Below are 21,342 nucleotides of genomic sequence, written 5' to 3' on the forward strand. Positions count from 1 at the left end.
AGTCAGAAACCTCTAAGAAAAATATGGGACCAGATTCTACTAAACATTTACAAAAGAATTACCACTAATCCTGCTAATTCTATGGAGCAAGCATGATTCTAATAGTTTGCTGATTTCCCAAAGACACAAGAAAGGAAAACTAGAAACCAATACCCGTGACGAATATTCATGCAAAATTAAAATACTTGCAAACCAACTTCAACACACATTAAAAAGATCTGGAGAAACAGACATAGAGAACAGACGGAGGCAGGAGGAGAGGAAGGAGAGGGTGAGATGTATGGAGAGAGTAACTTGGAAACTTATATTACCATATGTAAAGTAGAGCGCCAATGGGAATTTGCTGAATGACTCACGGAGCTCCAACAGGGGCCCTCTAACAGCCTACAGGGGTGGGATAGGGAGGAAGATGGGAGGGAGGGGACATATGTATACCTATGGCTGATTCATGTTGGTATTTGGCAGAAAACAACAACTTCTGTAAAGCAATTATCCTTCAATTGAAATAATTTAAATAAATAAAAAGATCTGACACTATGACCAAGTGGATTTTATTCATATAAGGCAAGCAGAAGTCAACATACAAAAATCAATTAATATGACATACTACATTAACAGATTAAAGAAAAAAAAAAACAGGATCATCTCGATGCAGAAAAAAACCATTCGACAAAAATTTGACAACCCTTCAAGATGGAACACTCAACAAACTTCAAATAATAAATTATACCAACATCAACATAAGAAATGCCATTATGAAAAGAGCACAGCAATGGGGAAAGAATGAAAGCTTTTCCTCTGAGGTCCAGACGGCAAGGATGCACACTCTGCACTACAGTTCAACAAAGCACTGAAACCCTTAGAGCAATTAGATGAGAAAAAGAAATCAAAGGTCCCCAAATTGAAAACAAAGTCAATTTATCTTCTTTCCCACATGACAAAGTTTCATAGGTAAAACTCATAAAGATTACAAAAGAAACATGCTATATCAAAAGATTCTTTAATAACCATACAAAGGGTCAAACAATTAACTCATTATCAAAGCTGCCATAGCAATCTTTGTAGAAGCAGAATAAAACATGGTGAAAGTCACAGAAATATTCAAAGAGCAAAGAGCAAAACTTTGAAGAAGGAAGATGGAGGTCTTTCTATTTCAAAACCTATTACAAGGTAATCAAGGTGATGTGGTACTGGTATACAAACAGAAAAATAAACCAACTGAACAGAACACAGTACTCAGAAATAATTCTTTGTGTATATGTAAGGTGTATTCACAAGGATGTCAAGATACACAAAAGGGAAAGGACAGTCTCAATTGATCTGATTCCCAGATTTTACCAGCTATTGTGCATATTAATACCTGACTTCCACCTGCAGTTTCCTTACCCTGGTTGACAGAGCAGACAGCACATCCAGAGGGGCCCTAAGCAATCCCTGCTGCCCAACAGCACTGAGACCCCGTCTCCAACCCGTGGGTGAGAAGCCCTGCCCAGGACAGTGCCCAGGGGAGCCTCCTCACAAGGGCCAGGTCACCGGGTCATGGGGACACGGGATCTAAGTGGAGACGACAAGCCCTGTGGGAAGGGCCGGGGTGAGTGTGCGTGTACAGGAGTCAGACAGGACACTCCAGAGTCAGACACGATTAGCGAGTCCAGAGAAGGGCATTTCAGGAAGGACAGGCTGAATATGACCTCACCTGAGAAAGAGCCATGCCTGACTCCTGTTCTTTCCTCTTCCTCAACTTCAGGGCTTCCTCAGGCAACACAAGTCTTCAGAGGTCTATCATGAAAGTGAAAACATGCTGTTTAATGCTTAGAGTCAACACATCCCCTTCCTGAGCCCCAACCACACACACAGGGAAGCCCTCACCATGAGGAACACACAGTCCCCTGTGGCCACTGTCTCAGGAGGGATGCAGGACAGTCAATTCCCGCAGAGAGACCAACACAGGACTTTCCTACACTTTCCCTGGGATCACACTCCCCTCCTGGTGAGGACTCAGCACACAGCAGCAGGGGGCACCTCCGCTGACCAGGCAATCTCCTTCAGGTCACACCGAAGGCCCTGATCCATCCCCACTCAGAACAGAGCACCCCCTCCTCAGCCCAGATCTCAGCCCTCAGGAATGAGAGGACTCACAGTCCTGATGCTCAGTGAGGGATCCCGATCGGAATCACCTGGGGCATCTTAAACATTCTCGAGCTGTGGACCAACACAAACTACCTGAACGGGAATCTCTGGTCAGAGGGTACAAAACATGGGTTGCAAAATGCCTCATCAATGAAACGTGAAGCCTGGACTGAGCACCATTTAGAGGAGAAAAGCAACCCCAACTCTCTTTTTCTTTCCCAGCCTTACTCAGGTGTAACTAACAAAAATGCTTTAAATGTACTGTGTACAAAGTGATTATGTGATAGAATCATACTCTGATTATAGTCAACTAAGTTACACTTCCACCTGTGAATACACTGTATTATTTCTCTCTGGGTGAATTTCAAGTATATAGAAACACTACAGGCAGCATGCATTACCTCAGATCCCTAGAACTTACTTAGTTTACAACTGAAAATGTCTACTCTTTGACTAACAGTGCCCCATTTCCCCCTCCACCCAGCTCCTGGTAACAGCGTTATTACTCGATGACTCCATAAGGTTGAAAATTCTAGTTTCCACATACAGTATCTGTCTTCCCTTGTCAGGCTTATTTAACTTGCCATAATGTTCTCTAGTTTCATTCATTTTGGCCTAAATGCAGGGTCTTTGATTTTTATATTTATATATAGAGAAAAAATAGTTCAGGAACATACAGTATATAATAAATATTTCTATACCACACTTTTGTTACCTATTCTTTTGTTAAGAAACATCTGGCCTGTGTTTATGCCTGGGCTTTGCAAATCCAGTCACACTCATGGGACTGCAGACATTTCCCTGAAAAACTGACCACTTTCCCTTTGGATATCTGTCAGAAATGGGTTTGAGAGACTGTAGGCCTCTTCTATGTGAATTTCTTAAGGAACTTCCATTTTGTTTGACAACATAGCAGTACCATTTACATTACCACCAACAGTGCAGTTAAGATTCCGTGTGTTCTGTACTGTGCCTGTGTGTGTGCTTTTTTTGGGAGGGACAGTAGTGGATAACAGAGAACCCAGCACTGGCCTGGCAGCAAGACAGTTGCAGCTGCATCTTCTAAAGGATGAGCCCCCGGCCTGCAGATCACTGTGGCATCACTCCCCTCTGATTCTCACAGCCATCTTCCCCTGCGTCACAGGACTTTATGACTCTTCTCAGGTTGGGCCCAGAGATCCCTACCGAGCAGGACCACCTTATAACAAGCATTCTGCGATCTTAACCTTAGTACTCCTAATTTCCCAGCGGGACTCTTAACAAACTTACAAACTTTCATGGTGTCCAACAGAGTGTCCACAGAGCCCATAATGAGCCTCAAACCGTCTTATACCAACAGAAAGCATTCCAAGCCCTAATAACTCATGCATGAGACAAAATACAAAAGAGGACACCCAAGGATCCACAGACACAAGACACCATATTTTCATTTACAGTGAGTGATCCAGGTCAAACACCGAAATCTCCAAAGACTGTGAAAAAGAGGGATAATTCCAAAGATGCATATGGCCCAGTGAGACCTCAGTATCTTCCATGGAAACACTCCAGATTCTCCTGGTATCTTTCCAAATGCACATGAAACTTTCTTCACCGGCAACCCCAAGTACACAATGATACCAAAGTTGATGCAAAGAATGACCTGAGATGTTCCCTGTTACTCTATGGTGCCTGCCTGCTAAGAGAGCCAACAAAAGCCAGGGAGTGGAGTGGATGATGGGGGCACCTGCTAGAACCAGCCCCTCAAGCCCAATGCTCCCACCCTCCTGCACCCACAGGTGCCTGTGTGCTCAGCCCAGGCCACAGTTCTAACAGTGGAAAAGACTTCTCTGGGCCCAATTCCACGTCCTTCATTGCTGCTCATGTGTGGTCATGAATTGTCAAATCAAACCTATGCAGGCAAATGTCAGTCACAGCATTGCTGTCCCAGGGAACATGAGCTAAAGCATTAGAACACGTCAAACCATTCCATGTCGGTTCTCCAACAAACCCACTTCCAGGTTCTCCAGCCTGAACTGAGACATTCTTTTCCAACAGTTCCCACACCCCTTGTCCCTGTAACTACACATGGGATGGGTGCACACTCCATTCACTGGGCTCACCTTGATGCCCCCAAGTGCTGACACAAGCCTCCTGCAGACCCCACCAGGCTCCCTCCGCTTTCCCCATTTGTCTACCTCTCCTCCCTGCATGACTGGACTAAGCAAGACTAAAGCGCACAGGGGTTTCTTGGCAAAGGGGATCTCAAGTGGAGTGCACACGAGCTACCACCCAAAGAACACTGCACATTCAGTATGAAAATCAAGAAACTGGCCCTCCTGGGAAAGTCTGCCACCACCTGGGGACATTATGGAGTCCAGGTGCAAAGGCATTTGAGATGAGGAAGTCTCAAATCAAGGGTCTCCAGGTCTCACTATCTCCTGTTCTCTCCACCCACACCTACTGGGAAGATATTCTAGCTCATGGGGGGCGTTGGGGGGGGAACATCTCCTTCCTGCCCCGTTAGGTTTTGGATTTCTGCTCATCCTCAGCGCACTGAAATCACAATCGCTGACACTGAGCACATGAACTCCTAGATGGCAAAGCTGCTGTCCACGATGGTGACTGGTCCCTGGATGCACACGGTTTAGATCTGGGGGCTGCAGCGGACTAAACACAGCAGACTAAACATGGGGATATCTTAGTCCACTGCTTGAGCACACCAGTTCTGTAGGGCTCTTCAGGACTTCCTATATTTCTTGGCTCTTCTTTTAAGTAATTAAGTAGTCACATGGGGTAAAGATCAATTATAGCTAAAATGTCTATAACGTGGGAAACATCTTCATCACCTGCCCTGTTCTCTTGGTCTTCCCTGAGGATTATTCAGCCCAACCCACAGTCCTGTCATCTAAAGACATTTCCAGTATCAGGTACTGCAGCCACACTGGGAAGAAGAGGAACACTATGAGCCCTAAAAAGAGGGCAACCAGGAAGGACTCAAAATAACCCATGAAGAAGAGCATTAATTTCTGCTAATGGCAACTGATACAGAGGCAATAAACCTGGGTAACATGAGACAGACTGTTAGGAGGGGATGGGGAAACCTCTCTGAGCCTAGACTTGAAGGGTGACAAATGGCCTGAGCCAGGGTGACCTGAAGGTGAGAAAAGGAACTATGATGTGAGACAGAAAAGGTTCTGGTATTTGGAAACAGAGAAAAGGTAAATGAGACCACGACAGGCTGAACCATGAGCAAAGGGTCAGCTCTGAGGATGAGGCTGGAGACACTGACAGGGCCCTGAGCTTGACAGAGGGCTGTGGAGCCACAGCAAGGGGTCAAGCTTCTGACCCGAGAACAAATGAAAGCCAGTGGAGGTCTGAATGCCAGGACGTGAAAAAAATCTCCCTTCAGATTTAGCCTCATTTATTTTTTAATTATTTTACTTATTTATTTATTTTAATTTAATTACTTAAATTATTTAATTTTTATTTAATAAATTCACTTATAATATTTTGATGGTTTTTGCCATACATGAACATGAATTGGATATGTGTCCCCCCCATCCTGAACCCCCTTCCACCTCCCTCCTCACCCTCTCTCTCTGGGTTGTTCCAGAGCATTGACTTTGGGTGCCCTATTTCATGCATCAAACTTGCACTGATCATTCTATTTTACATATGGTAATATACATGTTTCAATGCTATTCTCTCAAATCATCCCACCTTCGCCTTCTCCCACTGAGTCCAAAAGTCTGCTCTTTACATCTATGTCTCCCTTTGTTGCCCTGCATGTAGGATCGTTGGTGCCATCTTTCTAAATTCCATATATATGCATTAATATACAGTATTTGTCTTTCTCTTCTGACTTATTTTACTCTGTATAATAGGGTCTAGGTTCATCTACCTCATTAGAACTGATAAACGAGGTGACATTTTTGCCTAGTATGGCACAAAATAGTCTAAGATGATTTACTACTTACCAAAGAAAATTTCAAATGTACGAGATGAAGGGAAGAAAGCACTCAGGCAAGGAATGAATCTGAAAAAAATTTGAAAAAGAAGAATTGTGAATTATTTTTAATCTAAAAATCTGGGGTCAAAGTTTAAAGAAACAGAGTATAATCACATTTACAAAAGGGTGATAAGAGTAGAATACTGGAAACTAAAAACATTTAATTCTGAAGTTAAAAATGATTACAGACACTGAATGAATTAAGACCTATTCCAAGCTACAAAAAGCACTATACATAAAGAAAGGAGAAAATGTGAATCCATTAAAAAAAAAAAAGTGTTCCTTTAAAAATGCTACCCAATAGTGATACAGTGGATAAGAATCTGCCTGACAATGCAGGGGACATGGGTTCTATCCCTGCTTCAGGAAGATCCCACAAGTACAAACAACTAAGCCTGTGCACAACTACTGAGCCTGTGCTTTAGAACCTGGGAGCCACAATTCCTGAGCCCATGGCACAGAACCGAAGACAGCACAACAAAAAAAATTAATTAAAAAAAAAAAAAAGCTACCACAGAGTGACAGAGTCAGTCATTTCTTGCCCCAGGTCTCTTCTTCCTTTACCTCTATCTCAAGATAGGACAAGTGAAAGGGGTCACTCAGAAGTCAGTGAATCAAGCCACTGCCCCAGGCTCAACAGGTTTGCAAATGAAAGTCATCTTCTGCCACAAGTAATAAAGACACAAGCCTTATAGACAAGAGTTTTGAAATTCTCATCCTCCTCTGTAGAATTAAAAAAATCATCTGTATCCAAACAACTGGCCACACCTGGATCGAGCTTACAACTCTGTTCACCTATCTCCCTTATTTCATCTGGGTCTCTGTGTCTCTTTTTCTCCCCCTCTGCTCTCCTGCTGTTCCTGTCCTATTTCCTCCCTCACACGTGTCCTGTCCCAGGCTGCTGCAATTCATTCCCCCTGGAAACGCTCTCCCTCTCTCTAACCTTCCTGAGTCTTTCAAAAATCCATACCTATGTCTGCCTCCTTTCTTCCCCCATTTCAGCTCCCTCTCTGCGTTCGAGACTACTCCCCTTCTCTCGCTGTGACTCTCTCTTCCTCCCCACTCTCTGGCAGGCCATGTGGCTATGCTTCCTCCCAGCCCTTTCTTCCTCTGCTCCTTACCCTTTGGCCTTTCTCTGCCAGCACCATGATAAAGCCGGCCACCTCAGATTGAGACTTGAACCCACCTGGCGGGACTCCAACCAGGTGAAAACACAACTCGGGACTCTAACCCAAGAGGCCTGGACTCAAACCCAGCCAAAACCCAGTTAGGGACTCTCCACCTCTGACGTCCCTGGAGATCTGGCTTTCTAATTTATTAATACTTCTCTATTTTACCCACTTGGCTATTTTCAAGGCTTAACCTCTTTGACTTGACTACCCCTTTGCAATCCCTCAGCCATTCTCAGAGTTCGCGTTGGTTCTCCCTGACGCTTTTCTCCTCAGTTTCAGTTATTTCTCTCAGTCCTTCTGACTCTGCTTCTGATCCTCCCGCCTTCTGTATTTACTGAGTGGGCGACAGAAGGAGACGCCCCCCGGACCGGAAGAGCACCTTTTCCGACCGAGTTGAATTGGACATGGAACAGCACTGGCTGTCACAGGGCTGGCCCAGGTCACCTACCTACGCGGGGTGAAGGGACGGGCTGACAGGAAAGGGGGGGCCCTGCGGGGCACAAGGAGAGGCCTAGGAGACGCGAGGACAGAGAGGCTGGGAGGGAAGGGGTCTCAGGAGCGGGGCGGGCTCTCCCGAATCCCGGGACCGGAGAGAGGGCGCGGCCTCTCCGGGAGCGGGGGCGACGGGTCTGCCTCCAGCGGTGGGGAAGGCGACGCGGCGGGGCGCGACTCCAACTCGCGAGAGAGAGCTTTACTTGGCAAGGCCAGAGGTAAAAAAGGGTTTTAAGCAGGAAAATGTCGCCAAAACCGGTGTCTACGCGGACGCAGGGCCGAAACCGCCTCAGAAACTCTCAAAACCCAAACGAAAATATAACTGGGCCGCAACGGCAGCGGCAGCGTTTATTCGTGGCCGAGCACCGGGTGCCAGGGTTTTCAGGTCGCTGAGAATTCCCATACCCTGAGGACGAGTGAGCCGGCGTGGGACGAGCCTGCAAACTTACCCTAGAAGGAACCTTAGGCGCCGCTCGGGGACCTCGGCTCCGCGCTGTCCAACTTCCGGGTCTGTGTGAAAGGGCTTTTGGTATTAGAGCCGCGGCTTCCGACGAGGGGCGGGGCGAGCACCCGCTGCGCGCACTGCTCGTGGGAGGGGCGGGGCGCGGACGGGGGCGGGGCCTGTTACCTTGACAGGATTAAGTTACCCTCCGTAACACTGCTCAGGTAAAAGCTTCAAGTTATGTCGGAACCAAGATACTTCCTTTGAAGACTAAAAGGGTTTATTCTCAATAAAAAGCTGTTTTTCACAGCATGCTGTGCTCAGATCCTCCTAGTGAGGCTGAAGCAATTCAGGGATCTGGGAACTTGGGCAGTTTTAAGAAACAAGAATGGGACTAGTCTCTGTATTACAAATACAAAACTCTCCCTGGGTAGAAATGGGCTATTCCCTACTGACACCCGACAAACAGCAAACTCAGCATAGTGCTGAGTTCAACAATCTCAGGGTCAGTACCTGGGTGTCTGAGATGGACGACTTAAGGGATGTGATCATTTGGGTCACTAACCACAGCCGTAAAAACAGCAAGACACTTTAAATGATTATAAACTGCGTTATTTTCTTTTATCCAACGTGTTTTAATTATTTCCCTGTCTAAACCCAACTCTCTAAGCAGTGACATAAAGGGGGTTGTAAAAACAAGTCTTACAATGACAAATAACATTGTGTAAGCTTAAGCTACAGAGAAAAATTAACTGATATGTACACTGTGAAACGATTAGCACAATGTTTACCTAGCATCCATCATTTTGTATAGATAACCTAAAAAGAGAAAGCAAAATAGGAGAAAAAAACATTTCTTTTTCTTTTGATGAGAAGTGCATTATTCTTTACAATGCTCTATCCTATACTTCGAAGGAAGTGCTTAGTCACTCAGCTGTGTCGGATTCTTTGCAACCCCATGGACCCTAGCCTGCCAGACTCCTCTGTCCGTGGGACTCTCCAGGCCAGAATACTTGAGTGGGATGCCATGCCCTCTTCCAGGGGATCTTCCCAACCCAGGGATCGAACCCAGGTCTTGTGCATTGCAGGCGAATTCTGTACTGTCTGAGCCACCAGGGAAGCCTGACTGTTACGTATCTTTCCCAAAAACATGTTTAGGAAATTACACTAAACTAAATAATATCCATAATGTAATTTCAAATTGATTATATGTTCAGTATGAACAGAATTAGAAATTTTCACTTTCTATTTGCAAAGTGTAATATATTTTAGGTCTTTATTTTCTAAAGCGATGACAAATCTAGACAGCATATTAAAAAGGAGAGACATTACTTTGCCCACAAAGGTCTGTATAGTAAAGCGATGGTTTTTCCAGTAGTCATGTATGGATATGAGAGCTGGACCATAAAGAAGGCTGAGTGGTATAAAGAAGTGATGCTTTTGAACTGTGGTGTTGGAGAAGACTCTGGAGAGTCCCTTGGCCTGCAAGGAGATCAAACCAGTCAATCCTAAAGGAGATCAGTCCTGAATATTCACTGGAAGGGTTGATGTTGAAGCTGAAGCTCCAATACTTTGGTCACCTGATGTGAAGAGCCGACTCATTAAAAAAGACCCTGATGCTGGGAAAGATTGAAAGTGGGAGAAGGGGACGACAGAGAATGAGATGGTTGAATGGCATCAATATGAGTTTGAGCAAGCTCTGGGAGATGGTGAAAGACAGGGAAGCGTGGCATGCTGCAGTCCATGGGGTTGCAAAGAGTCGGACATGACTGTGCAACTGAACAACAATGTTCTCTCAAATGTGGGTAACAAAGTCTGAAAAATAGTCTTCCAAAGATTTGGGATTTATGGATGAATGCCATACCCCCATCAAATCATGGGGATCTAATCAACATTTTCAGAACATTCAAAAACGGCAGATTACACTCTATTTTCAAAAACACATGTCAAAATATATCTATCTTAGCAATATCTTCTTAGATGCACTTCCAGTAGCCAACTCCCACACTTAGGTTTGTTTCAGAGCAGGCTGTTTGATACGAAATCTCGTAGCCATTCTTTTCCTTATAGCTGAGTCAAAATCCTCAGCATGATCAGAAGCTCCCATCACTAGGACTTGGCACCTGGGATCCGTATCCAGTCCATCCCAAAGACTCATAAACTGAGCTTTCATCATGGCTAGGCTCCATGGTCAGAAACCGAACATTCTCATGATCAGATTGCTCAAGTCCTAATACCTGAACTCAACGTAAAGGTTTTCCCACACTCATTCCATTTGGGAGGTGTTCTCCAGTATGTTCCCCAACTTGTGATCTTTGGGTAAAAGCCATGCCACACAGTTTACATCTGTGTGCTTTCTCTTCAAGATAAATATTCTGCCATCTAGTGATAAATGAACAATAACATGAAGCCTCAGCATATTCACTGCAATTTAAATCATGAAGTATTTGGTAAGTCTAAGGCACAACCTAAAAGCTATTTTAAGTTCAATACATTAGTACTGTTTGGTGCAGTACAAACAACTTGATTACTGCTGCAAGGGGAACCAATGAGAAAAGGTTGCTCACATTCCTGGCACTGGTGATGAACTTTTTTAAAATGAGTAGATTTTCAACGGCCTGACCACATTCAATATCATCTGTGCTCGATCCAGTGTGAATACTCTCATGAAGCATAAGATATGAACCACTGCCAAAAGCACTGCAACCTCAATTGTATTTTCAAGGGCTCTCACCTCTGTACATCATCTGATGGCAAATTAGGCTTGAAAGTACACTGAAGAATTTACCACACTCATTACGTTGCTAATGTTTCTTTCCAGTATGGATCAAAAGGTATGCATTTGGACTAAGTACTCTGAGACACTCACTACATTTGTAATGTTCCACTCTTCTATGAATTATCTGATTGTGAGGCTTCCACACACAAAAGCTTTGCCACACTCATGACATTTGTAGTTTCTTTTGAACTCTGAGAGTTAAAGATCAACATGAATCACACTTGGATGATGTCTCTCATTTATGGATTTTCTGATGTTTAGTGAGGTTTGAGACCTGAGTAAAGGCTTTTTCACACTCAAAACATTTGAAAGGTCTCGCTACAAAATGTACTCTCCGATGACTTACAAGGAGTGAATTTCGACTGAAAGACCTGCCACACATTACATTTGTTAAGGTTTCTCTCCTGTATGTATTCTCCAATGAAGCTGAAGATGTATTTTTTGACTAAAGGCTTTTCTGCACTCATTACATTTGTAAGGTTTCTCTCCAGTATGAATTACTTTGATGCTTTGCAGGGGTTGCCTTTTCACTAAAGTCCTTTCCACACTGATTACATTTGTAAGGTTTCTCTCCTGTAGGGATTCTCTGATGAATTAAAAGGTGTGAACTGTGGCTAAACAGCTTACCACAAAAATTACATTTATAACCTTCTCCCACTTTACTTTGCTTCTCTCCACTATGAACTCTCTGATGATCTGTGAGGTTGGTTTTTGACTAAAGACACTGCCACATACATCACATTTATATAATTTATATCCTATATGAATTATCTGGTGTCTAGAGAGATTTGAGGAGCAATTAAAGCTTCTGCCACACTCATTACATTTGAAAAGTTTCTCTCCAGTATGAATTCTTTGATTATTTGCAAGAGTTGTTTTATGACTGAAGACCTTGTCACACTCATCACATTTGTGAGGTTTCTCTCCCTTATGAATTCTCTGATGAACTGCAAGGTGTGAATTTGTACTGAAGACCTTCACACATATGTCACACTTATGTAATATCTCATCTAAATAAATTATCTGATGATTCCTTAGAGACATGACTAAAGGTTTTCCTACACTCAATATACTTGGAAGCTCTTTCCCAGTGTGCTGTTGGATCTTGTGTCAGTAATAAAGGATGCAAAAAACCATTCCCAAATATATTAGAACGGTTAGTTTGGACACTAGGAGGTATTCCTTGAAGTGGTGAAGGTGACGAACTACTGTTGACAGACCTCATAACTTCATTACATTCAGAAATTATCCCGTCAGTTTGAAATATCTGCAGTTTATCCTGCATGTTTAATCCAAGCCTATTTACAAAGGGCTTGATTTCCACATCCTTTCTACACTGTTGACCTCTACCATCAGTGAGATTTTCATCATGAGTTATAGGCATTCCTTTGTTATTTCTTTCACCACTTCTCCAATGACACTCAAAGTCATACATATCTTCTTGGATTTCCTGAGGTAAAAATGTTTGATTTCATGAGTTTTAGGTCTTCCCAAGATTGCTGTTTGGAATACTTCTGTATCACTATCTGCTTTGGGTTGTAATTGGTTGACCACATGTATTGGATAGATATCTACAAGACATAAAGATTCCATTCACTAAAATTCATCAAAAAGTGTCTCAGTGTCTATTACACTAAAAGTAATACTTATATCACAGTTATGAAACTTTTTCCAAATACGTAATATTTTTAATTTTCAAAAAATTGTGAAACTTTCCAAATATGAACTTAAAATTCTGAGAAATACTACAGCAATAAACTTGTTTACTAAAAATAAGAGTTGTAAAAGATAGTTCAATTTGATTTTACGGAAGAATACTTGCAAACAGCCTATGACAAAAACACTTATACTAGAAAAACATGTCAGCTCACAAGAAAAACGCAATTTTTCCACCATGACTTCAAAGCATGTACTAATTAACAGTAAACATACTGCAGTCTCATAACTGAGGAGAAAAATGTATTCTACTATAGATATATTCTGCATACTTACTGTACACAAATAAATGCTAATGAACACACAATATACTGTAATGCTAAAACATCCAAAATGAGTTTATCTAATAATATGCTGCTGTTTAGAATTATAATATATGTACCATAGAGAAAAAAAATTCAACAGTACAGTTTTTATGAAACAAAGTATCTTTCTAAATATGTCCTACAAAATGACATACCCATAATAGGCATTTTGCAACATTAACATGTAAAAAAAAAAGTATAGAAATAATTAAAGACTTCAAAGAAATTACAAGATACAACATCAGCATGCAAACCCAATTGGGTTTCTAAACATTAAAAATGAACAATCAAAGTAATTCAATTGACAAGAAAATTAAATAAGAATACTTAATCATAACATTATACAAGAAGGGAAGAATTTTTATCCTGCAAACTAAAGACTTCTGAAAAATAGAGAAGAATCAAATAAATGTCAATACCCCATGCTTCACGGATATAAAGTTGAAATTGTCAAGATGTCAATACTAGTCAAAGTTAACGAAAGATTCAAAACAATCCCTAGTGAAATCCCAACACTGCTTTGCTTAAGAAACAGATGAATGAATCCTACAATTCCTATGGAATCACAGAAGACAATGAATAGCAAAAACAAACTGGAAAGCAAAGTCAGACATCTCACATTTCTTCATTTCAAACCTGATTCTAAAACTACACTAACCAAAGCAGTATGGTGCTGATGTGAAGACAGACACCTGGGGCACAACGGATTCCGAAAACCACTTCTGCCTGTGAGGTCACAGGATGTTCCACAACAGTGTCAAGACCAAGTAATGGGGGAAGGGCAACCTATGGAACAAAAGGTGTTGTGAAAACTGGATATTCACATATAGAATTTAGCTGGGGCATTATTATACACTATAGACAAAAATTAACTCAAAATGCTTCAAAGACCTAAAACTCAGTCCCTAGTGTATAAGGCTTCTACAAGTAAATGAACAGAAAATGATTCTTGACAGTGGATTCACTAATGATTTATCAGATACAACACCAAAAGCTCACGCCAACAAAATAAAAAGAGGTAAATTGCACACATCCTAATTATCAAACATTGTGCAGTAAACCATCCTCAGCAGTGAAAAAACAATGTACACTATAATACAAAAAATTTGCCAATCATATATTCAATAATAGTTTAACATCAAGAATACATAAATAACTCTAAAAAGTACTGATCACCCATTCCACCATAGGGGGTGGGGTAGCTTTCTCAACCAACCATCCCATGTATTGCAAATAAAATACAAAGAGTAACATAAAAGAGAAACTTAATGATCAAAATAAAAGACAATCACTTATAATGTATAAAAATATAAAGAAAGGAAAGTAGCAATGCCTTGGAAAAAAAATGATGGTTCATCACTGAAGTTATCAATCCACTACATAAGCTCTGTCATTAAGTTGCTACAAAATTAAGTGTGGAGGCATAATGATCAATAGCACACAGGTGACAAGCATGCAGCATCAACAATAGTTTAGTCAACAGCCTCACAAATATGAGGGTGTGAACCTGGACAATACCGTTGTTAGGAGAAGTTCCTACACCTCTTGGTGAGGCTCAAAGGGCATGATGATAATACACATGGTGATAGTGAACAACACTATCACAGTGCCCTTCACACAGGCTTTTCTGACATCACTCAAAGCCAGAAAAAGATGTACAGGTCAAGGTCTTCAGATACTTTCTCATATCACAAAACACGCTGACCACTATACTAAGCAGCTTCAAGTGGTAATTCTGTATGCAGCAGGAAAATATTACAACCAATAAGGGAAAGTATTCTCCTTTAAAAATTTTCTCTTACCCAGTAAACCCACACCACAGAGAGTCCATGAGGAGCTGCCCCTTAAACACAGGCGGATTACCACAGCAAAGAAACTGGACATGACTTCAGACACTAGAACCACACACTTCAAAATCAAATTTAGAAGGAAAAATTATACAAACTAAGGAGAAAGCAAAGTCAGGAAGAGTCTACACTCCCAGACTAAATAGACCAGTACAAGAGCGGAAAACTACAAGATGTGGGGGTCTCACATCATAAGACCTTGAGATGGGACTACTTGGTCCACCCAGAGATGCCAAGCTAAAAGCCTGAAAGATTCACACATGTTCCCTTTGTTGGACTGCTGTCCTCACAGGTTTCCTAACTAACAGTCACAGAAGATCCAATCCACCAGGCTACTCCACATACCCTGACATGGTATGGCCGCAAAAGGAGAACAGCAGAAATGGCTGAGGGATCTCAAGAAGCAGACAGGGACTGAGACAGTTCCATACAGGTTCTGAGGTGCCAGATAAAATTAAAAGAGCAGCCAGTGTTTTCCCACTTTCCGATTCTATCTTCCAAATATGACAACTGTGATGAAAGCAGCACAGGATCAGGGGTTAGACGCTTGGGGCATCAGCTCTGATCTGTATGGACTAAGAATTGAGTAGCCAATAGATCCAAGCCCACAAAGAGAGAAGAGGGGGCAAGAGAACCCAGTAAGGCAGTCCACCTCATGCTCCTCAAACTCAAGCCACAACCAGCTCACAGCAGGGAGATGGCGAGGGTTATGGATCTTGATAGAAACCTTGCCTTTGTGTCTGATGGAGCTACAGCACCACTGGAGGGTGAAAGAATACATGATACATGTTGAAGGACAGACTGATAACTCGGGGAAAAGTTAAGTTTCCTCTGAGAGTTTAATAAACAAACTTCTCTTTTGCCAAAGATCTGAGAGAGTCAATTCCTAGGTAGGTTGATAAGTCTGGGGTACCCGAGGAGGAGAAAGGGGTCTGGTGCTCTCGAGGAGGAGATAGGGGTCTGGAATTCTCAAGGAGGAGAAAAGGACAAAGGTTTTCTTCTTTAAGCCCAGAGCTGATGATTACACAACAAAACAACTCAGCCTAAATTCTGTACTAAGATTATATAACAACAATGTATCCTGCTTCAGGACGATTCTTTCTTGAGAACCTTCTGACTAATCCTGTCATCTTAAAATGTAAATTGTCATGGCTGATTCATGTCAATGTATGACAAAACCCACTGCAATGTTGTGAAGTAATTAGCCTCCAACTAATAAAAATAAATGGAAGCAAAACAGAAAAAGACACACAGAAGTACAGAACAGACTTTTGAACTCTGTGGGAGAAGGTGAGGGTGGGATGTTGCGAAAGAACAGCATGTATATTATCTATGGTGAAACAGGTCACCAGCCCAGGTGGGATGCATGAGACAAGTGCTCAGGCCTGGTGCACTGGGAAGACCCAGAGGAATCGGGTGGAGAGGGAGGTGGGAGAGGGGATCGGGATGGGGAATACGTGCAAATCTATTGCTGATTCATGTCAATGTATGACGAAACCCACTGAAAAAAAAAATAAATAAATAAATAAATAATAAATAAATAAAAATAAAAAAAAATAAATGGAAAAAATAAAAATAAAATGTAAATTGTGGGAGTGGGTCTGGTAAGACCTTTACAACCTTGAGACATTCTTTTTACTTACTGTAATAACTAATTGAAAAAGTACATAGCTCCCTTGCTAAGACTAGTGAGAGGGGGCATTCTCCATTCCCCTTCTGATGTCTATGTCAGAAGCTTTCTCTGTCCTCTTTCATACTTTAATAAAACTCTGCTACACAAAAAGCTCTTGAGTAATCAAGCCTAGTCCCCGGTTCCAAAGCTATATCTTCTTCTTCAGAGATCACGAATCTGACATCATTCACCGTAAACTATCATCTCTACGTACCATTACAAGACGATTCCAATCACTATTAATGTGCTTTCCTCTCTGTCCTGTGATCTGATCTCTGTTCACACTTTTGATACATTCCCGTCCACTTGGGGTTTTTGTTTTGTTTTGTTTTGCTATTTTCACACCACTCATCACAATACTAGGCTCTTTCTCTTGCTCCAATATGGAGATGATGTTTAGATCAGAAATAGAAAATCCTGATTATCAGAACAAAGAAATGTAAAATGATTTCGGAAAATGTAAAGTGATTTTGGAAAAACCACAGCTCTTTGTTCAGCTGAGGAGTGAGAACAGTACAGGTGGGTCTGGAAAAATATTCCACAAATTCTTCCACTGCTGTGCCTCCTTCTATATACACAGGGAAGAGTGTAATATATGTATCTAACACCCTTCCAAGAAATAGTGAGTCAAAAGTAAAGAAAACAGAAAATTGGATATTTTTTAAAATTTGGCATTCAGTTTTATACATAATTAAGCTCTGGAAAAATCTCTGATGTAACATGAAGTGGGCAGATCATTGGAAAAAAGGGTCATTTTACATTCGTGATGCCACATCATGTCTGTGTCAACAGGGCTCTAAGATCATGCAATGAAAACAGGCCTCCCAAGACACACATAGGGAAAAATGCAAAATACACAAGGGGAGATTCCAACATCCAAAGAGAAGCTATCCTCACCCACAGAGAGCAGGTTCTTCTAGGTCTCCAGCATCATGACCCTGTACAAGGCCCTCTGAACAGGGTCCAGGCATTCCCACTTCTCCTGACAGAATTTAATCACCACATCCTTGAAGGTTAACCATCCCTGAAATGAGAATATATTTCACCAATGGATCATGACAAGAGTTCTTATCTTCATAAAAAGTGAAAAGATGATGACAAGGGTAAGGATTTATTCAGATATGTTCTGCAAGAGTTGTGTTAAGGTATTTGGAAGACTTCCCTGGTGGCTCAGAAGGTAAAGAATCTACCTGCGGTACAGGAGACCTGGGTTCAATCCCTGGGTCAGGAAGATCTCCTGGAGAAGGGAATGGCTACCCGTTCCAATAGTCTTGCCTGGAGAATTTCATGGACAGAGGAACTGGCGGGCTACAGTCTATGGGGTAACAAAGAGTTGAACACAACTAAGCAGAGAGACTAACACACATTGTGTCCCTTAAATTCTTATGCATTTTCATAAATATATCTTTCAATAAATATGTTTTTTTCACTTTTTGTGAAGAATCCATGAAAAATATCTAATAACAAAAGGTTGTCTATGCAGAAGTGTCACATACTATGTTCTACACATTGAGAGATATTCAATACCTAAATGAGTTGCACTCTGAGTGGTGGCTTCAGAGATGACAAAGTCCAGCAATGGCTTTAAAGAAAAATCAAAATCATCAATTATGATAATGGCAGAAATAGCAATGACTGAAACTGTTTGAATACTTTAAGTCAAGAAGCTAAGTAATGATGCTTATGCCTCAAAGAAATCAAGAAAATTTTTGAACATCTACATGAAACTGAAAGTACAACACTCCAGAATTTATAACATGCAGTGAAGGTTATAATAAAACTGAAGTCTACATGGCTAAGAAACTTCTCAGATGGTTCAGTGGTAAACAACATGCTTGCCAATGCAAGAGACCCAGGAGATTTAGGTTTGATCCCTGGGTTGGGAAGATCCCTGGAGAAGGAAATGACGACTCACTTAAGTATTCTTTCTTGGGAAATCCCATGAACAGAAGAGCCGGATGGGCTACAGTCCATGGGATGCAAAGAGTCAGACATCATACAGCACACACACACACGCACGTGGCTAAATGGTTACCACAAAAAGGAAAAAGAAGTCCAATCAGAAACTATTTTTACATCGTAAGGAAGGAGAAGGAGAACAAACTAAATTCAGCTTTGGCAGAACAAAAGAATTAAAATAAGAAAGATTCAGATCCTGCAAACCCATTCCTGGGCATTTATCTGAAGAAAACCATAATTCAAAAAGACAGTGCACCCTAATGTTCACTGCAGCACTATTTACAATAGGCAAGGCATGGAAACAATCTAAATGCCCAGCAACAGAGGAATGGAAAAAGAATATCTGATACATATATACAAGAATATCAGACTGTCCGACTCTTTGTGATGCCACAGACTATACAGTCCATGAAATTCTCCAGGCCAGAATACTGGAGTGGGTAGCCTTTCCCTTCTCCAGGGGATTTTCCCAACCCAGGGATCAAACCCAGGTCTCCTGCATTGCAGGCAGATTCTTTACCAAATGAGCTATCATGGAAGCCCGAATGAAATATTAACTCCTGCTTTAAAAAAAAAAAAAAAAAGGAATGAAAGAATGCCATTTGCAGCTACATGCACGGAACTAGAGGAGGTGGCAATGGCAACCCACTCCAATACTCTCGCCTGGCAAATCCCATGGACGGAGGAGCCTCGTGGGCTACAGCCCATAAGAACGCAAAGAGTCGGACATGACTGAGCAACTTCACTTTCATGCACTGGAGAAGGAAATGGCAGCCCACTCCAGTGTTCTTGCCTGGAGAATCCCAGGAATGGGAGAGCCTGGTGGGTTGCCGTCTATGGGGTCGCACAGAGTCGGACATGACTGACGTGACTTAGCAGCAGCAGCATGGAACTAGAGATTATCATGTTATGACCAACCTAGATAGCATATTGAAAAGCAGAGACATTACTTTGCCAACAAAGGTCCATCTAGTCAAGGCTATGGTTTTTCCAGTGGTCATGTATGGATGTGAGAGTTGGACTACAAAGAAAGCTGAGCACCGAAGAATTGATGTTTTTGAACTGTGGTGTTGGAGAAGCCTCTTGAGAGTCCCTTGGACTGCAAGGAGATCCAACCAGTCCACCCTAAAAGAGATCAGTCCTCAGTGCTCACTGGAAGGACTGATGTTGAAGCTGAAACTCCAATACTTTGGCCACCTCATGCGAAGAGCTGACTCACTGGAAAAGACCCTGATGCTGGGACGGATTGGGGGCAGGAGGAGAAGGGGACGACAGAGGATGAGATGGTTGGATGGTATCATCAACTCGATGGACATAGGTTTGGGTGGACTCTGGGAGTTGGTGATGGATAGGGAGGCCTGGTGTGCCGTGGTTCACGGGGTCATAAAGAGTCGGACACGACTAAGCGACTGAACTGACTGAGAGATTATCATACTAAGTGAATAAGCCAGACAGAGAAAAATAAATTATCACTTATCTGTGAAATTAAAAAAAAAATCCAATTGAACTTACACACGAAACACAAACAGACCCAGAGACATATAAAACACACACACAGGTGACCAAAGCAGAAGGTAGGAGGGATAAATCAGGATTTGGGATTAATACAGACACACTCCTAGGTATAAAACAGATACCCAACAAGGACCTACTACATAGCACAGGGAACTATACTTCATACTTTGTAATAACCTATAAGTGAAAAGGATTTGTCAAAGAATATATGTAAATAAAACTGAATCAGTTTGCTGTATACCCAAAATGAACTGAACATTGTAAATCAACATACTTCAATAAAAAATTCCTAAGTAATAATACCTACAAATGACACATCATAAAATAAACAGGTAAATTTGTAGAAACATACTATCTAATCCTTAATCATAAAGCAAATAAAAATGGGAACCATATTATAACTAGAAACATTCAAGCAGTAATTAAAATCCTCAAACTGAGAAAAAACTAGGCTTAGATGCCATCTGTGAAATTATACTAAACCTTTACAAAAGAAGGACCTCTAATCCTGCCAAAAATATTACAAAGAGTTGAAGATGCAACACTGACAAACTCACTGAATGGAGCCAACATGATTCTGAAATCGACCCAAGAAGACAAAAGAACAAAAAAATAAAATCCAATACTCCCTGATGACTATTATGCAAAATCCTTAACAAAACGCCAGCAAACCAACTTCAACACCACATTAAAAAGATCTGACTTCATGACCAAATGAATTTTATTCATATAAGGCAAAGAGGACTCAGCAAACAAAAATCAATGTATACATCACATTAACAGAATAAAGGGAAAAAACAACACATAACCACCTCAACTGATACTGAAAAAAAGCATTTTACAAAATTCAACAATCTTTAAATATATATACACAAACTAGAAAAGATAAAGTATCTCAAAGTAAAATATACCATGTATGAAAAGAGCACACATTGTTCTCAGTGGTGAAAGACTGAAAACTTTTCTTCTGAAATCAGGAAGAAGGCAAGGACGCCCACTCTGCACCACTGTTCAACAAAGGACTGAAACCCCCAACAAAAGCAATTAGACAAGAAAAAGAAATCAAAGCTGCCCAAACTGAAAAATTAGAAAGTTACCTTCTTTCCTAGAGGACAAGGTCTTTTATGTATAAAGTGTAAAGATTCCACACAGACACAAAAAAACCCTGTCACATCAAATAACAATTTTAGCAAACTGGCAGGATACAAAAGTCAATATGCAAATGAGCTGCATTTCTCTACACAATGAAAAATGTCAAAAGAAAATCACAGAACAATTTTATTTACTATTGTATTAAAAATGGATGAAATATTTAGGAATAATTC

The 21,342-nt window shown here is 41.4% G+C and overlaps 1 protein-coding gene across 6 annotated transcripts in view; it reads right to left on the reverse strand.

Annotated features, from left to right (window-relative positions):
- The window catches only part of LOC122689958 (zinc finger protein 347-like), a 43,715-nt gene that overhangs the window by 20,232 nt on the left and 2,141 nt on the right, over window positions 1–21,342 (reverse strand). Inside the window, exons 2-5 of one of the 6 annotated variants that reach the window (XM_043896842.1) lie at window positions 18,071–18,125; window positions 17,441–17,567; window positions 6,087–6,145; window positions 1,697–1,779 (exon numbers count right to left, since the gene is read on the reverse strand). In XM_043896842.1, coding sequence (XP_043752777.1) covers window positions 1,697–1,711 — 15 coding nt within the window. In that variant the 5' untranslated portion in view covers window positions 1,712–1,779; window positions 6,087–6,145; window positions 17,441–17,567; window positions 18,071–18,125. Of the gene's footprint in view, window positions 1–1,696; window positions 1,780–6,086; window positions 6,146–8,231; window positions 8,977–17,440; window positions 17,568–17,733; window positions 17,796–18,070; window positions 18,126–21,342 lie in introns of those variants that run through there. The other 5 variants (XM_043896861.1, XM_043896851.1, XM_043896832.1 and 2 more) reach the window with 5 other exon arrangements.

This window comes from Cervus elaphus, chromosome 4, assembly GCF_910594005.1.
Source record: "Cervus elaphus chromosome 4, mCerEla1.1, whole genome shotgun sequence".
Lineage (NCBI taxonomy): Eukaryota > Metazoa > Chordata > Mammalia > Artiodactyla > Cervidae > Cervus > Cervus elaphus.